General features: G+C 35.4%; 1 protein-coding gene across 1 annotated transcript; it reads left to right on the top strand.

Moving 5' to 3' along the window:
* Positions 1 to 1,215: 1,215 nt before the first annotated feature.
* LOC148586237 (uncharacterized) lies at positions 1,216 to 1,929 on the top strand. The gene has a single exon (XM_088515522.1). The coding sequence runs from the start codon at positions 1,216 to 1,218 to the stop codon at positions 1,927 to 1,929; it is 714 nt and encodes a 237-aa protein (XP_088371648.1).
* Positions 1,930 to 15,875: the final 13,946 nt, after the last annotated feature.

Here is a 15,875-nt window from a genome sequence, read left to right as displayed (position 1 = left end):
TAATTTCACGTAATAAAGAAACTTTAGACTAACAAATCAATCAACATGGTTGTACTGTTATTTGACTAACAGATACCACCTTTAGACTTGTAATGTCAATGTGTGGAGAAAATTCAAAGTGCGTACAATCTATTATGAAGTAGTTGAGATAATCAATATTATTTTTGTTTGAGAAGAAAGAACATAATTATTCTACTCTACATGATAAACCAGTAAGAACAGAAGTAAAACAACCACATTGAGAATTAGTCAAATAATACATGCAAAATAGAGAGAATTAGTAAGTTGTTTGTTTATAAATTTATTGTCTTGTTTGGGAGAGAATTTCTTTAAAAGGCCTGAATATTTTGTTGTTCGTAATGAACAAACAAACCCGCAAGAAAACACATCCAACAAATAAACAATCACTCAAGCAACCGCTAGCACCAACAAAGGAAATTCAAATCACCCAAACGGCTAGCATCAACAAGGCAAGAAATTTATTACTTTTCACGTGCACGTCATCCACATACACCTTCATATTCCTTCCGATCAGATTTTTGAACATTTTGCTTACCCGTCTCTGGTACGTAGTCCCTGCATTTTTAAGCCCGAATAGCATGACTTTGTAGCAATACAATCCCAGATCAGCTATAAATGTGGTCTTTTCTCGGTTAGCCTCATACATATAGATTTGATTGTACCCCAAGAATGCGTCCATAAAACTAAGGAGATCATGCCTTGCTGTTGAATCGACCAAAAACCAATTCGAGAAAGCGGGAAACTGTCTTTCGAACATATCTTGTTCAAAACATAAAATCAACGTACATCCTCCATTTGGCTTTGGGCTTCTTTACCAGCACTATATTAGCAAGCCAGGTGACATACTAGGCTTCCTCAATAAATCCTACTTGGAGCAACTTCTCCACTTCATCTGCTATTGCTTGATTTCATTCGGGAGCGAAATTTCTTCTTTTTTGCTTCACAAGTCCTACTATTGGGTCAACATTCAGCTAACGAACGATTACCAAGGGATCTATTCCCGGCATATCCTTGTGAGACTATAGAACACTGCTTTATTAGTTGTGTCAGAGCATAAATTGTGTCATTAAGTCTCTTAAGAATGATTTTTGCTGGTTTCATTCTTTTGTTTATGGGGCTAACAAAGGTGTGGATAGGAAGTTGCTTTGATCCAATCTAGGTTCTATGAAAGTGAAAGTTGCAAATAATCCTTAGATGATTTGTGGGGATTTTAATGTTGTGAAGAACTTGGCTGAGAAGTGGGGCTCTAATAGGTTGAATTCTTATGAAGTGGAGTTTGGTCAGTGTTTAAATGATCTTGAGGTCTTGGATCTCAACTTTAGTGGCTGCTTTCACACTTGGACCAACAAAAGTGAGGAACCTCGGTTTGTGGCAAGGAAGCTTGATAGGGTTTTGGAAAATGAGCATTGGATGAGCTCCTTTGGCAAGACTATTGTGGAATTTCATTTTGGAGGCATTTTAGATCATTCTCCTGCTGTTATTTTAGTAGGTATTCTTCAAAGTTTTGGACCTAAACCTTTTAAATTCTATAACTATTGGCTGGAGGATAAAGGTTTCTTAGATTGGGCTAAGGAAGGCTGGAATATTCAGGTTGCTGGGGTTCCTATGTATCAGTTGTATGTGAAACTCAGATCTATGAAGGCTGTGTTGAACAAGCAAAATCTAGTTTGTTTTGGGAACTTGAAGCAGAGAGTAATGCAGGCTCGTGACAACCTTGATTTAGCTCAAAAAGATGTAATTGCTTCTTTTGGAAGGGCTGACTGTTTACTTAAGGAGAGGGAGTGTCTTCATGCTTATGTTTCCATAATAGAAGATGAGGAATCTTTTTTAAAGCAAAAGGCTAGGAATCAATGGCTGCAATCAGGGGACCGGAATAACAGTTTTTTTCATCGTTCTCTCAAGGTGTAGCATGCAAAGAATACCATTACTCATTTGTGGGATGTGCAGGGTAATAAAGTGGTTGATGTGGAGCAAATCAAGCAGGTGGCTGAGAATTTTTACAAGAAGTTGTTGGGTACTAATCAGATCGACTTCAATGAGACTAAGACAGCTCATTCCTGTGGCTATTTCTGCTAGAAAGGCAGCTTTGTTGGAGAGGGAAGTTACCTCAGAAGAAATTAGAGACACGTTGTTCCACATGAAAGCAAATAAGGCCCCTGGACCTGATGGCTTTTATACTGATTTCTTCAAGTCTACTTGGTCTATTGTTGGAAAGGAGGTGGTGGCAGCCATTAAAGGTTTTTTTTGGTTCTGGTTTGCTACTTAAAGAAGTGAATGCCACTATTCTTACTTTGGTTCCTAAGAAGGTGAACCTTTCTGCTATGGGGGACTTCAAACCTATAGCTTGCTACAATGTCCTTTACAAATGTATTACCAAGATAATTTATAATATGATGTTACCTCTGTTGGGTGATTTAGTAAGCATGAATCAGTCTGCTTTTATTCCCTCTAGAAGTATCTATGAAAATGTCTTGCTGGCTCAGAAAATTGTTAGAAATTACCATAAAGGAAAAAGGGAATCCTAGATGTACTTTGAAGATTGATCTCATGAAGGCATATGATTTAGTGAACTGGGATTTCATGATTCATTGTCTATACTGTTTTGACTTTACAGCAAAATTCCTAGGTTGGATCAAGGTGTGTATTACCTCTCCTAGGTTTTCTGTATGCCTAAATGGTACTTTGGTTGAATATTTTGAAGGGAAGAAGGGGTTGAAGCAGGGTGGCCCGTTGTCTTCTTATTTGTTTGTCCTAACTATGGAGGTCTTCTCTAGGATAATGGCTGATCATACAAGTGCTATCTTAGGTTTCATGTTTCATCATAAATGCTTGAAAATGAAGCTTACTCATCTTTGCTTTGCAGATGATTTACGTTTGTTCTCTGAAGCTAGGTTGGGATCTAGTAATATCATTAAAGCTGCTTTGGCTGAGTTTGAGGAGCTTTCTGGTCTAAAGGCCAACCCTTCAAAGAGTTCTTTCTACTGTTCTGGAATTTTAGAGAGGATTAAGCAAAGTCTAATGGAAGAATTGCAGATGAAGAAGGTCATCTACCTATGAGATACCTTATTAGGGTTCCCCTCATTTCTTCTAGACTTTTTGCAGCACATTGTGAGGTATTGTTGGACAGAATTACCGCTCGCATTGATTCTTGGTTGTCTAGGAGTCTCTCTTATGCAGGCAGGCTCCAATTGCTTTCTTCTATTTTGTCTAGCCTGCAAGTCTATTGTGTAGGCATCTTTATTCTCCCCAAGAAAATTCTTAAGGCTATTGAGCAAAAGTTAAATAGGTTTCTTTGGAATGGGAAGGATGTAGGGGCTGCAAAGGCTAGTGTCTTGGACTAATGTATGTTTTCCTAAGGAGGGTGGTTTGGTTTTGAAGAGGTTAGAAGTCTGGAATCAAACCTCTATGCGTAGACATATTTGGAGCCTTTTTGCTAGTTCTGGTTCCCTTTGGGTGGCCTGGATTAAAGATATGTTTTTGACAAAAAAGAGCTTCTGGAGTGTTGGCATCCCTCAAAATTGTTCTTGGAGCTAGAGGAAGTTACTCAAATTGAGGGATGTTGCCAAAAGTTTCTTGAGGTTTGAGGGGGGGAAAATATTCATCTATGGATGGATTTTTGGCATCCTTCTGGAATCTTGTTGCAGAAATATGGGTATAGGGCTGTTTATGATGCTCAAAGTAGTGTGGAGGCTAAACTTTCTTTTGTTATTCATAATGGGGATTGGTTATGGAGGCCAACTAGATTTGTGGCTTTGGTGGAAATACAAGCAAGGCTCCCTGAAATCAATTTTGTCCCTAGCGATAAACCTATTTGGACTGCTTCAAGGAAAGGTACCTATCTAAGTTCAAATACTTGGGAGTTTCTAAGGGAGAAAAATGAGCAGATTGGTTGGTGGAAGCTGGTTTGGTTCCCTCTTGCTATCTCTAAGCAAGCTTTTATTTTATGGCTTGTTATGAAGGATAGGCTGGTTACGGGGGATAGTTTGCTGAATTGGGGATAGAAAGGTGATGTCCAATGCTTGTTCTGAAGAAATCAAATAGAGAGCATTGACCATTTATTCTTTGAGTGCAGTTTTTGTGGTAGAATTTGGAGGTTTTTTATGCTTTGCTTTAAAGTTGCTAATCCCCCTGTGATATGGGAAGATCTTCTGCAGCTAGGATGCAGTAATTGAGGATGTAAATCACTTAAAAACCTGCTTTGTCGTCTGGTTTTGGGCTCTGCAGTGCACACTTTGTGGTACACTCGAAATGAGCTTAAGCATCCAGGTAAGCCAAACATAGAAGAGTAGATTTTAAAGAAGATCTTTGGGACGTTCGAACCAAAATTGTTGGAAGATGAATGTTTCCAAAGACTAGGGAGAATCTTGTTTTGTGTTCTTTGCAGAATTTGCCTGCAAACTTGGTTTTGTTGTAGGTTCTGCAGTTTGGTTTCTAGTCTTCTTGATAATAGAATTTAGAATGCGGATATAATATGAAATAAATGAAAGAAAGAACGACACATAGATTAAGGTGGTTCCGCATATAACCTATATCCACACATTAAAGCCCTATAGGCTACATATTTCCTTGATTTATGATCTATTTATAGAGCTTTAACATAATTTTAAATGCAAAACAAATCCCTTGAATTAAGGGTAATTAATAACAAATCAAATCAACATTAACCACAAATCAAATCCTCATTAATCAAAAGGATTTAAATCCTTAACACTTGGTTATTTCTAGTCCTCTGTGAGGACTTGTAACTGGATGTTTTGTTGGTTGGTTTTGAGTTTTGAGCTTAATGAAATTTTTTATTCATCCAAAAAAAAAAAAAAAAAAAAAAGGAAATCATATAGAGTACAATTTACAACTAAAAGTCTGGTTCTAACATTGAGGATGGATGAGGAGGATGGAGTACTTGAACATTTTCTAGCTTTTTTATTTTGTCAATGCAAATGATCAAGGCTTTCATGGGTGGTGTAGGAGATTGTGGAAAAGAAGGAATCCATTATTATTTGGCTTCACCCCTTTTTTCTGCTTTCTCTTCCATTTTTGCTGGGGTTAGCTCTAGAAATAGATGGTTGTTAGAGTAGAAATTAACCAGAATCTATCTAACTTAAAATTCTGGTAACTTTTCCCAGTAATTCCAAAGTTTATTATTCTTAATCAATAATAGTGGTCAAACAATTAATTGTGGATTAAAATCCATTTGTTTAGATTTCATGACAACTTCATGTAACTAGCAGGATGTTATATATTGTTCTAACTTGTGCATTTACGCACTCTATAAAGCCTCCGACCCCATGCAATTGATATGTAGATAACCTACTGGAGTGACAATCATATGGCTAATATTTACAATTCTTCTCTGTCAATTGTTCTACCAAAGGGATAAATCTAGCTTCTTATGCCGTTGTTTTGTCTATGTCACTCTAGTTGCATACATATTCACTTACTAATCATGCATATAGCTTTGAAAGTGTAAATTGTTCCCCCTTATCGAATTGCAGGATTGTTGGTAGCTAGTGATCATTGGTTGCAAAGATAATGGACATGAAATATTTATCAAACAAACCCTTAAATAAGGATCAAACTCTTCAAAGGTATAGTACAAAGTAACCGATATTTTAGTCCTCGGATTCCAGCCTTTATTTCCATATAGTACGTGTCTTAGATATGTGAAATTGTTCTGCAGATATATATTGGGTTGTTTGGCTACTGTAACTTTCTTTGGCATGAGTATTATGAAGGAGAAGAAAGATCAATCAATTCATCCTGCATTGGGATATGATGTATGCAATATATTCCACGCGGTATTATTTTTATACTTTGTGTTCGAATTAATATTTAAATTATTAAATTCATTATTTTTAATCAACTTAAATTTTTGGGATAAGTAATGAAAATTTTAATAGGTTAATGCATTTAAGGAGTTTGGAGATTTTAGCTGGACAAAAGAAAGTTTGTTTACGCAAAAATCATGTTCCTCGACCGGGTGAGTAGGGATGCAACTCCTGGGACGACAGAAGCAAAATTGTTTCTATTTTTTGAATTAGTTTCCAAGGCTTCTTAGGGTTCATTGAGGTCTTATCCTATTAACATGGAGGCTCTTGAGGGGCTGTTCCTCGTAGAATTCCTTCTATTTAATGCAAAGAATTGGCTAACGACATCTCTGAGGAGGAGATTAAATCTGCTTTGTTATCCTTAAACAACAACAAAGCTCCTAGTCTGAATGGTTTTAATGCCCATTTCTTTAAAAAGTCTTTCGTTTTAAAGGGCCAATTTCTTAGTAGGTCGGAACGTCATTGCAGTGGTGAAATCTTTCTTTTGCTCGGATAGACTACTTAGAGAGATTAAAATGTTGTGAATAGACTTGTGAGTATTGAGTCTCACATTGAGAAAATATAAAAGAAAAGAGTACTTAATATCTAAATGGTAGTTAGCCCATTAGCTTAGGCTTTTGAGTTAGAGTTGTATTAAATTATGTATATTAATGTACTCTTGGTAAAAACTCCATAATCGCTGGGATGAGTGTCTGGACGCGTCGGGTTTAGAGTTGTGTCTGCCATCCACAACTCTTGACGCGAGACACTCTTGAAAATGTAAAAAGACTTACAAGTCATGGGGAGATTGTTGTGAGTGCACTTGTGAGTGTTGAGTCCTACATTGAGAAAATATAAAAGAAAATAGTACTTAATATAACTAAGTGGACCTTAGTCCATTAGCTTAGACTTTTAGGCTAGAGCTTAGAGTTGTGTTCAATTATGTATATTAATGTATTCTAAGTAAAAACTCCGTAATCGCTTCATCTCCCAACATAAAAGTCATCCCTAATTGAAAGACTTTCAATCTATATCTTGTTGTAATACGATTTATATTTAAGTACATGGATCTAGCTTACATGCTATTAGTTTAAGCAATGGTCAATATTGAATCTCTCAAAATCTTTCTTCATTTTTTCTCTCTTATTAAAAGCTTCTAAAAGTAAGTTAACTTTAAGATTTAATCTTAACCGATGCTTACATTACAACATGCATGTTGTTATTTTAATAACAAATGTAAGCCAAATCCTTAAGTGCATAGCTTTTGCATTGTGCTTGGTGATATTGTTGGCAAGCAAGGAACAACTTCTATTAGTGGAGGGCAGATTGGGGACAGTATCCTTCTAACTAGCCCTAGGTGTGATTTGAAGGTTGATTTCATAACGACTATTATTCTATGAGATGGAATTTGTCATGGCACTTTTAAGGGTTGTTGGATTCACTTAATTAGGTTATGGGATGGTGGATTAAGTAATATATCACTACACTTAATTAGATTCTCACTTTGTATTACTGGTGAGCTTAAGGGTTTCTTTTTTATGTAAGGACCTCTGTTTGTCTTCCCAATAAAGAGTGTAATTCAAATTTTCTCAGAATTAAAAGTTTCTAGAAAGTCATGCTACTAGGGAATTATTCTTGGTCTTGGAGAAAGATTGTTTTAATTCTTTAGCTTTATCATCTGGTGCCTATTCTGATAATGTATGTGATTTTGATGCCTATTAATTGAGTAATATTAGAAATCACTCTTATGTTCCTCTTGTGTCATTTTAAAAGTGATGTGGCCTCTAAAATTATCATTGGGTTTGTGATTAATCATTATAGAATTTTGATCAAATTGTGATTTTAAAAGCCACCCCATTCAGTGACACAAGAGTGATTTATAGAATTACTCGTATTAATATATTGACTAATAATTTGAAGTACTCTTCAAATTATCCTCTGATTTGCAGCTGCATAAGTGAGAAGTTGAACAAACAGTAAAACTTTCTCACCATGACGGACCAATACCGCATGTTTATAGAAACCATAGCATCTGCAGCATTGTGATTGTGCTGAAGAAAACTCTATACTATGCAAAACAATTGCTTTTCTCATATATTATTTAGTCTTACATCTGTTCCCACACTTCCAATTAAAGACATTCATATCCCTCCTCACTGAACCTACGAACCCTAAACTTTTTTTTTTTTTTTTTTTTGTGGGTTCAAACCCTAAACTATTATCCTCTGATGTATTCTTTTGTTCAATGTCATAATGTAACCCAAAATGTATGTAATGCATGTATGGTACTTGGAATTGACGTGTAATAGATTATATATGATATGCACAGGAATTTATGTGGTTTCTTTTATGTTGATTGGGGAAGACGATTAGGTAAAAATTTATTAACAAAAGATGCAATACATTAAAAGTCAAAACTTAATAAATCCAGTGTTTAACAAAGAGTTCGTTTTATCATTAATGACATTTCTTGCATTGTGTTCCTCCCTCTCTTTTTCTCTAGTACGGCTGTTGTAAGAGCTTTTTCATGCTCAGAAAACAAAAATAAATATCAATGTACAATAGTTGTTTTAAGTCTTCTCCACAAATTCAAAATAGACTAGGATTGCATTTAATGCTCTGACTTTGTTGCTCTCCCCTGTTGATTAGGTGCGCAACACAATCAAAATCTTTTTTTTTTTTTTTTTTTGGGTAACAAACCAACGATCATTCAAACAAAGAGGTTACAGAGGACAGAAAAGAAAGAAATGCAAGCTTATTTAAACCCCAAACCAGACAGATCTCAAAAAACAGGAATGAGATCATAAAGGAAAAAAAAAAAGATACGAATGGAGTCCGAAAAAACCCTTGCTGCGGTGCATACTGGTGATGAATACTACCATCGGGAGTATGAATACCCCTATCAAACGTCTAAACAGGCTTCCTAAAAAACATGGAGATTTAGATGAAAAATAACTGTGGAAAAAAGGTTTCCAAAAAGAAACCAAAGAGAAAAAGAAAAAAGATCAACTCCAATGAGTTCCATCCAGTTCGAGTTAAACAATAAGCAACACAACAACAGAAAGTTACAGAAATCTTATATTCTCCTCTTGTAGGCCGAAAGAAGATTCAATCTATTTTCACCAAAATTGACTATGGGGTGTTCCAATTATGTGCAAATCACAAAAAGTGCCCCCATCTAGCTACTTAGTGAACTACATAAATAGTATTATGTTACGTGAATACCTTTGCATACACGTAACGAAAAAGACTGTTAGGTTTTGAGGGAGCCTAAAACTTTTAGATTCGTTGAAGAGAGCCTAAAACTTTTTCAAACACAAGGTTGTGATTAATTTTTTGCTTACTTTATTCATAACATAATGACCTTTAAATAGGCAAGCTATTACAATATTTTCTAGGGCTTAGTCATCTGCTTTTATTGGAATATAAAATAGGGTTGAGTCATCAAGACTCTTACATGGAATAAAATAAAGACAATAACAAATAAAAATAAACACAATAAAATACTCTACCGTATCGTATATTTTAATATATCATAATATTAATAATTGTTCCACATAAACTCCATTCTTGTAACATTTATTTCCCCTTGAAGACGTCATTGTCGTCAAGGACGAAATTTGTAAAGCGTGAAATAAAATCAGCCATTATCAAAGAACATCTCTTCTTTCACATGTTCCTGGTCAATTACTTTCAATCTCTCCCTTTGCTTATGGATTTGGCTCTGTTGCATGAACGGAGTTAGTTGTTGAAGATTTTCTAAAAGTTGTATCTTTTGGTATAATTCTGCCTTGAAGTCCGCCTGATGGTGTTGATGTTTGATTACTTGAGCCACCTCCAAGATTATAAACACTTGTGGCAGATAACCTTCCACAAAATCCTAAGGAAGTGCCATGTTAATTTCCATGCCTATTTCAATGTCTCCACCAGACATGTTACTTTCACCACTTGACCTTGCAGAAGATTTGGACGAGAAATTTGCTGACCAAGAGCCTCTGTTTGATCTAGCTAAAGCCATTGTAAAATCTGCCTTGTTTGGATGGACATCATAAAAAATATGAGCTTGATCGTCATAACACATAGTCGTTTGCCTATTAATAGATGTTAACCGAAGTTGACTAGGCAAGTGGGTCTGTGTAGCTATGGCCAAGGAAGGTCGTGAGGGTGTCGAATTGGGTGGTGTTTGGGGTTGTTCGCAAAGAACTCCATCCAATTTGGCATTAGCTTCTTCCATCTTCATAATCATACGTTTCACCATGTTTTGAAGTTGATCAATTTGTTGCTCCAAACGATCCATTATTTGATCTGTTATCAAACTTGGCTCTGATACCAATGTTTCATGAATACCTTTACATACACGCAACGGGATAGATTGTTAAGTTTTGAAGGAACCTAAATCCTTTAGATTCATTGAAGCGAACCTAAAACCTTTTTAAACACAAGGTTTGAATTAATTTTCTGCTTACTTTATTCATAACATAATTGCATTTAAATATGAAAACTATTACAATATTTTCTTGGGCTGAATCATCATCTCTTATTGGAATATAAATTAGAGTTGAGTCATCAAGACTCTTATCTGGAATAAAATAAAGACAATATCAATATCAAATAAAAATAAACACAGTAAAATATTCTACCGTATTATATATTTTAATATATCATGATATTAATAATTATTCTGCATAAACTTTGTTAGAATATACAGAAAATATATTATTTTCCGTATATTCGATAATTATGTTGATATCATATATTCTCTATTTATGAGTTGATTGTAATCAAATCAAGAGAATTTGATTACTATACGTGTATTTAGACATTACCCTATAAATAGGAACCTTTGTATTGTAAACAAAAAAGTTAATGAGCACAATGTAACCCTTAGGAGTATTCCGAGTGGTGGATGTAGGTGTCAAACACTGAATCACCCGTAAAGTTATTTGTGTTCTAACACTAGTATTAGAGCCCAGGTTTACTAACAAGTCTTGGCCCAACAGTCCACGAGAGAAACAGGTTGTCGCTGCTTTGACCCAGGGCCTAATGTGTGAGGGAGAGATTGTTGGGGTTATCCCAGATCGGCTTAAGAAGGGGCTGGTGGTCAGTTTATAAGTGTGAGGGAAAGCTTCAACTCTTGAGCTAGCTTTTGGGGCTGAGAGAGGCCCAAGATCACCTAACACTTGGTATGAGAGCCACTTTCTTGTGGCCTTCAACGTCACTAACATTTTCGAGTATTCTCTCCAATAATCTCATTATTCCGCTACATCTACCTGCCATGCTCCTCCATGCGTTATCACGCGAGCCACGAGCCGGTTAGGTTCGGTGCGCCGATTTGATAACAGCCCAAGTTGGTTCATTTTCTTTTTAGTTTTGGCCCAAGTCGGCCCTTTTTTGAAGTTTGGCTCATTGTCAGCCATGACCCATTGTCGGGCGCTTTTGGATTTTGGCCCGTCATTGGCTCCTTTTGAAGTTTGGCTCATTGTTAGCCTTAGCCCGTTGTCGGCTCCTTTTGGAGTTTGGCCCATTGTCGGCATTCACTAGGCACTTGCCACCGCTAGCCGCCCGCCAGCCTCTATCTCCTCAAGTAGTTTCCGCCATCTACGGCTAATTCTCGGTCTCCGCCACCGTCGTCATCATTGTTTAGGATTTCAAACTCAAGGTTCCAGAATATTCCACTTTGAGTTTGAGGGGGGATGTTAGAATATATTTTCTGTATATTCCATAATTATGTTGATATCATATATTCTTTATTTATGAGTTGATTATAATCAAATATTGAGATTGTAATAAAATCAATAAGATTTGATTACTATACTTGTATTTAAACATTACCATATAAATATGAACCTTTGTATTGTAGACAAAAAAGTTAATGAGTACAATATAACTCTTAGGAGTATTCCGAGTGGTAGACGTAGGTGTTTAACACCGAACCACCCTTTAAAGTTTTTTGTGTTCTTTCTCTCTCTTGCTTCCGGTCATATTTCCACATCTTCATTATTTCAACAAACTCCATTCTCGTAACACAAAACCCATCTTCTTTTCCCCTCTTTCTACATTTTCCATTTACAGAAATGCTTTATCGCTAGAACACTTGCAAAAGATCTTTCTAAATTTGTCCTTCTTATTGGGAGCAAGTGCAGTTTGGTTCTTTAATTTTTAGAAGATATTTTATTTCCTTCTATTCCTTTTTTTTTTCAATAATTGACAAACTCTTTATCTATGTGAAAAAAAAAAAAAACTAGAGAAATTCGCAGCATAATTTTTTAAAGAAACTTCATAAAATTGTTTTAAATTTTCACTTATTTTGACATTACCTCTAAAGTTTAGTTCGACCAACCTTAAGAGTGGTTTTCGAACCACCCCAATTTTTTTTTTCATTTTTCATTTTACTTTTTACAATTTTATTAAAATATCAAAACATATTTTCATATATTTGTTTCTTCAATATTCACAATTTTAAAAACAATAAAAAAAATACAAAAAAAATCACACCCTTATGATCAAGCCTAACTCTACACAAAACTCCCTGAAAGGCTGAAAATACAATAAGACCGTGTACTTGTTTTCTTTTTTCCCGAGCTGTACTAATGGCTGTCTCCTTAATTATTAACCTTTTATTTTTTTTATTTTTAGGGAAATTTCAAAAAGCCTCCCTGAACTTCCAGTCGTTTTGACATATCCCCCATGAATTTTCAAAAATCTCACTTAGGCTCCCTGAACTTCGGTTTTCTTTCACTTTGGACCCTTTTAACTTTTTATACACATTTTACCTTCAACCAAAACTACGTCGTTTTGGACTCCAAAGCTACACCGTTTTGGCCTTCAAAACTACATCACCACCCAACCCAAAACGAAGTCGTTTTGAGCATAACATTAAAAAAAAAAAAAAAAAAAAAAAAACGAAATCGGGAGTAGCTGAGCCACCCCTTGGCCGGTCTGGGGGTGGCCGGACCACCCTCTTGGCCATGGGGGTGGTCCGGCCACCCTCAAAAGGCCAAAAAAAAAAAAAAAAAAAAAAAAAGGAGGGAGGGGGGATCGGGTGCATTTGGGGGTGGCCGGACCACCCCCAAGGGGCTGGGGGTGGTTTCAGCCGGTATGGGGTGGCTGAAACCACCCCAGCCCTTTGGTGGTGAAGCACCCAATCCCCCCTTTTTTTGTGTTTTTTTTGGCCAAGGGGGTGGCCGGACCACCCCCTTGGCCATGGGGGTGGTTCGACCACCCCCAGATCAGCCAAGGGGTGGCTCCAGCCACCCCCTTGGCCAAAAATGGGGTGGTCTGGCCACCTCATTTTGGCAGCCACCCTTGATTTCGTTTTTTTTTTTTTTTTTTTTTTTTTTTTTTAATTATTTATTTATTTTGCTTTACTTTTTTTTTAAAAAAAATTAATGCCTAAAACGACGTCGTTTTGGGCTGGGTAGGTGTTGTAATTTTAGGACACAAAACGATGTAGTTTTGGGGAGGGTAAAATGGGTATAAAAAGTCAAATTGTTTGACTTTAACGTTAAAAATGTCCAAAGTGAGAGAAAACCAAAGTTTAGGAGGCCTAAATGAGAGTTTTAAAAATTTAGAGGAGGTATGTCAAAACGGCTGAAAGTTCAAGGAGAATTTCTGAAGTTTTTCCTTTTTTTAAGTGCCTAGGTGATATTTATTTATTTACAGTCCACAAGCATATTTCGCATTTTTTTAAAATGTATAAAATAATTGTTTACACAAAAAAGTAAATCCGAACAGAAAGATTTGGGGGTGATGATATGACTGGTACGAGGGTACAAACACGTCATAAGAGCTATTTGCACGGAAATCAAACCCTCACCATATAAAATAAATAAAATAAAATAAGTAATAACCCATAAAAAGCAGCCACTTTGGCACATTTTGCCGGAGGACCGTACTGGTAAGGAGAAAAAAATTAAAAATCAATTCTACTATTTATTTTAAAATTCATTCCAATATATATATATATATATATATATATATATTTTTTTTTCATAATATCATACTTTTTTTTTATTATTCAAATAAAAAAAATTACTATAAAACTTTTTTTTTTTATACAAAATATTCTTACTTTTTTTCTCAAATCAATCAAATTTACTACTGTTTCGACCCACTTCCTCAAGTTCACTCTTTTGCCAAACATAGCCTTTGATTATCCATCGAACCCACTTAATCACAAATTTGGGAGTAATTCTAGATGGTTTACTTGTATCTTACTTGTGTCTCACTAAAATTTATGTGACTAATAAAATTACCATTGGACTTTTGATTGATCATTGTTGAATTTTGATCAAAAAATAAATTTTATAGCCACATCATTCTTAGTGAGACACAATTAAAACACAAGACCACCTAAAATTACTTCAGATTCTCATTTAATTAATTAATTAATTTCCGACGCCAAACTTGTTTTCTCTTACATCTGTTCGCTCTATTTTGTACACTCTCTTTTCTTCTCTTTTAAGAAAAACCATTGGTGGCTTTGTGCCTGGTTCTGTGTGAGATGTCAACATCACTCCAAACCACGATAACCTTGAAAGAGAGAAAAGCAAACAAATTATTCTTCTTCTTCTTCACCTCCACAGTGCTTGTGCAAAGTAGGGTTTGTTTCAGATTCTTGGCTAAATTTGGCCAAATGCGGCTCTTTAATTATATGTACTCTTTTTTAGCAAAACCCATGTTTCTTTTTCCTTTTTCCTCCATTTTACATTTACAGAAATGCTTTATGATCAGTAGAACACTTGCAGAATTCTGCAGAATCGAAAGATTTTTGTGTGTGAAGAGGTAGATTGAATTTTATCTTGTTTTTTCTTTCTTCTTTTTTTGGAAGCAAGTGCAGTGTGATTCTTAAATTTTACAAGATCTTCTCTCTCACTATAACTTTTTATTTTTTGTAGAAAACAACCGTGGACTGATAAATTGGCATGTTTGATGTAAAGGGTCGGACAATTTTTCCCAGAAAATGATGAGAAAGAAAATTCCTGATCAAGAAGATCTACAGGACAAGGGCTGAGCTCTAATGGCTCTCTGTCTTTTCCCAAGGTTTCTCTTTCTCTCTCTCTCTCACACATCTTTCTACTTATAGAAACAGGTTTTATATACATATAACAAAATATGTCATTGTGTATGCATTTAGATCGTTTTATTCATGCATTCTCCGATGGTTTCATCTGTTTGTGTGTGAGAGATAGAGATGGTACGGCCAGCTGCTAAAAAATAAAGAACCATTAAGCAACAAGCCTGATTGAAAGATATGTACTAGGAGAAAATGCAGTTTACCACTGAAGTTTCAAGAGTTTTTTAATTTTAACACCAAAGTTCAAAAATTGGCAATCTACTCTCCTGAAGTTTAAAAAATTGGCAATTTAAATCTTCTGTTACTAATTTCCGTTAAATTTGACGAAAATTTTTTAAAACAAAGCCTGAGGGTAATGATGTAATTTCATAGATTTTCGTCCATTTAGACGGAAAAATTAAACGGAGGGTTTAAATTGTCAATTTTTGAAACTTCAGGGGGGTAGATTGCCAATTTTTGAACTTTGGGGTTAAAATGAAAAACCCCTTAAACTTCAAGGGGGTAAACTGTATTTTTCCCTATGTTCTATGACGCATCAAATAATACAAGAAAAAATACCAAAAAAAAAAAAAAAGGTGTAACAATTAATCTAGGAAAAACTCTAATTACATTTGCCCTATTGCTGTAAAAACATAATTGGAGCTCACTCCATTTATCTATAAAGTCTAATTTCACATAATAAGAATCAACCTGAGTATAATTTCACATAATAAGAATCAACCTAAGCCCTCACACTAACGCGCAATTTTTAACTCACCCACCCGTTCAATGTGTGACTAACTTTCTAGAGTTCACAACTTGTTAAGCTTTTAAGAAAATTGGTATTTTAACATGATATCATAATCAAATGTTATGAGTTTGAACCTTGTCTTAATCATTCACTCTCCATTTTAATAAATATTACACGTGTTTGGCCTCTCTCCTATTGAAAGGGAGTTTGAACCCACATGTAAGAGGGAGTATTAAAGTATTGA

This window comes from Corylus avellana, chromosome 4 (assembly GCF_965113065.1).
Source record: "Corylus avellana chromosome 4, dhCorAvel1.hap1.2, whole genome shotgun sequence".
NCBI lineage: Eukaryota > Viridiplantae > Streptophyta > Magnoliopsida > Fagales > Betulaceae > Corylus > Corylus avellana.
The sequence above is the reverse complement of the archived record's forward strand: the minus strand, read 5'-3'. Positions and strand labels throughout refer to the sequence as shown.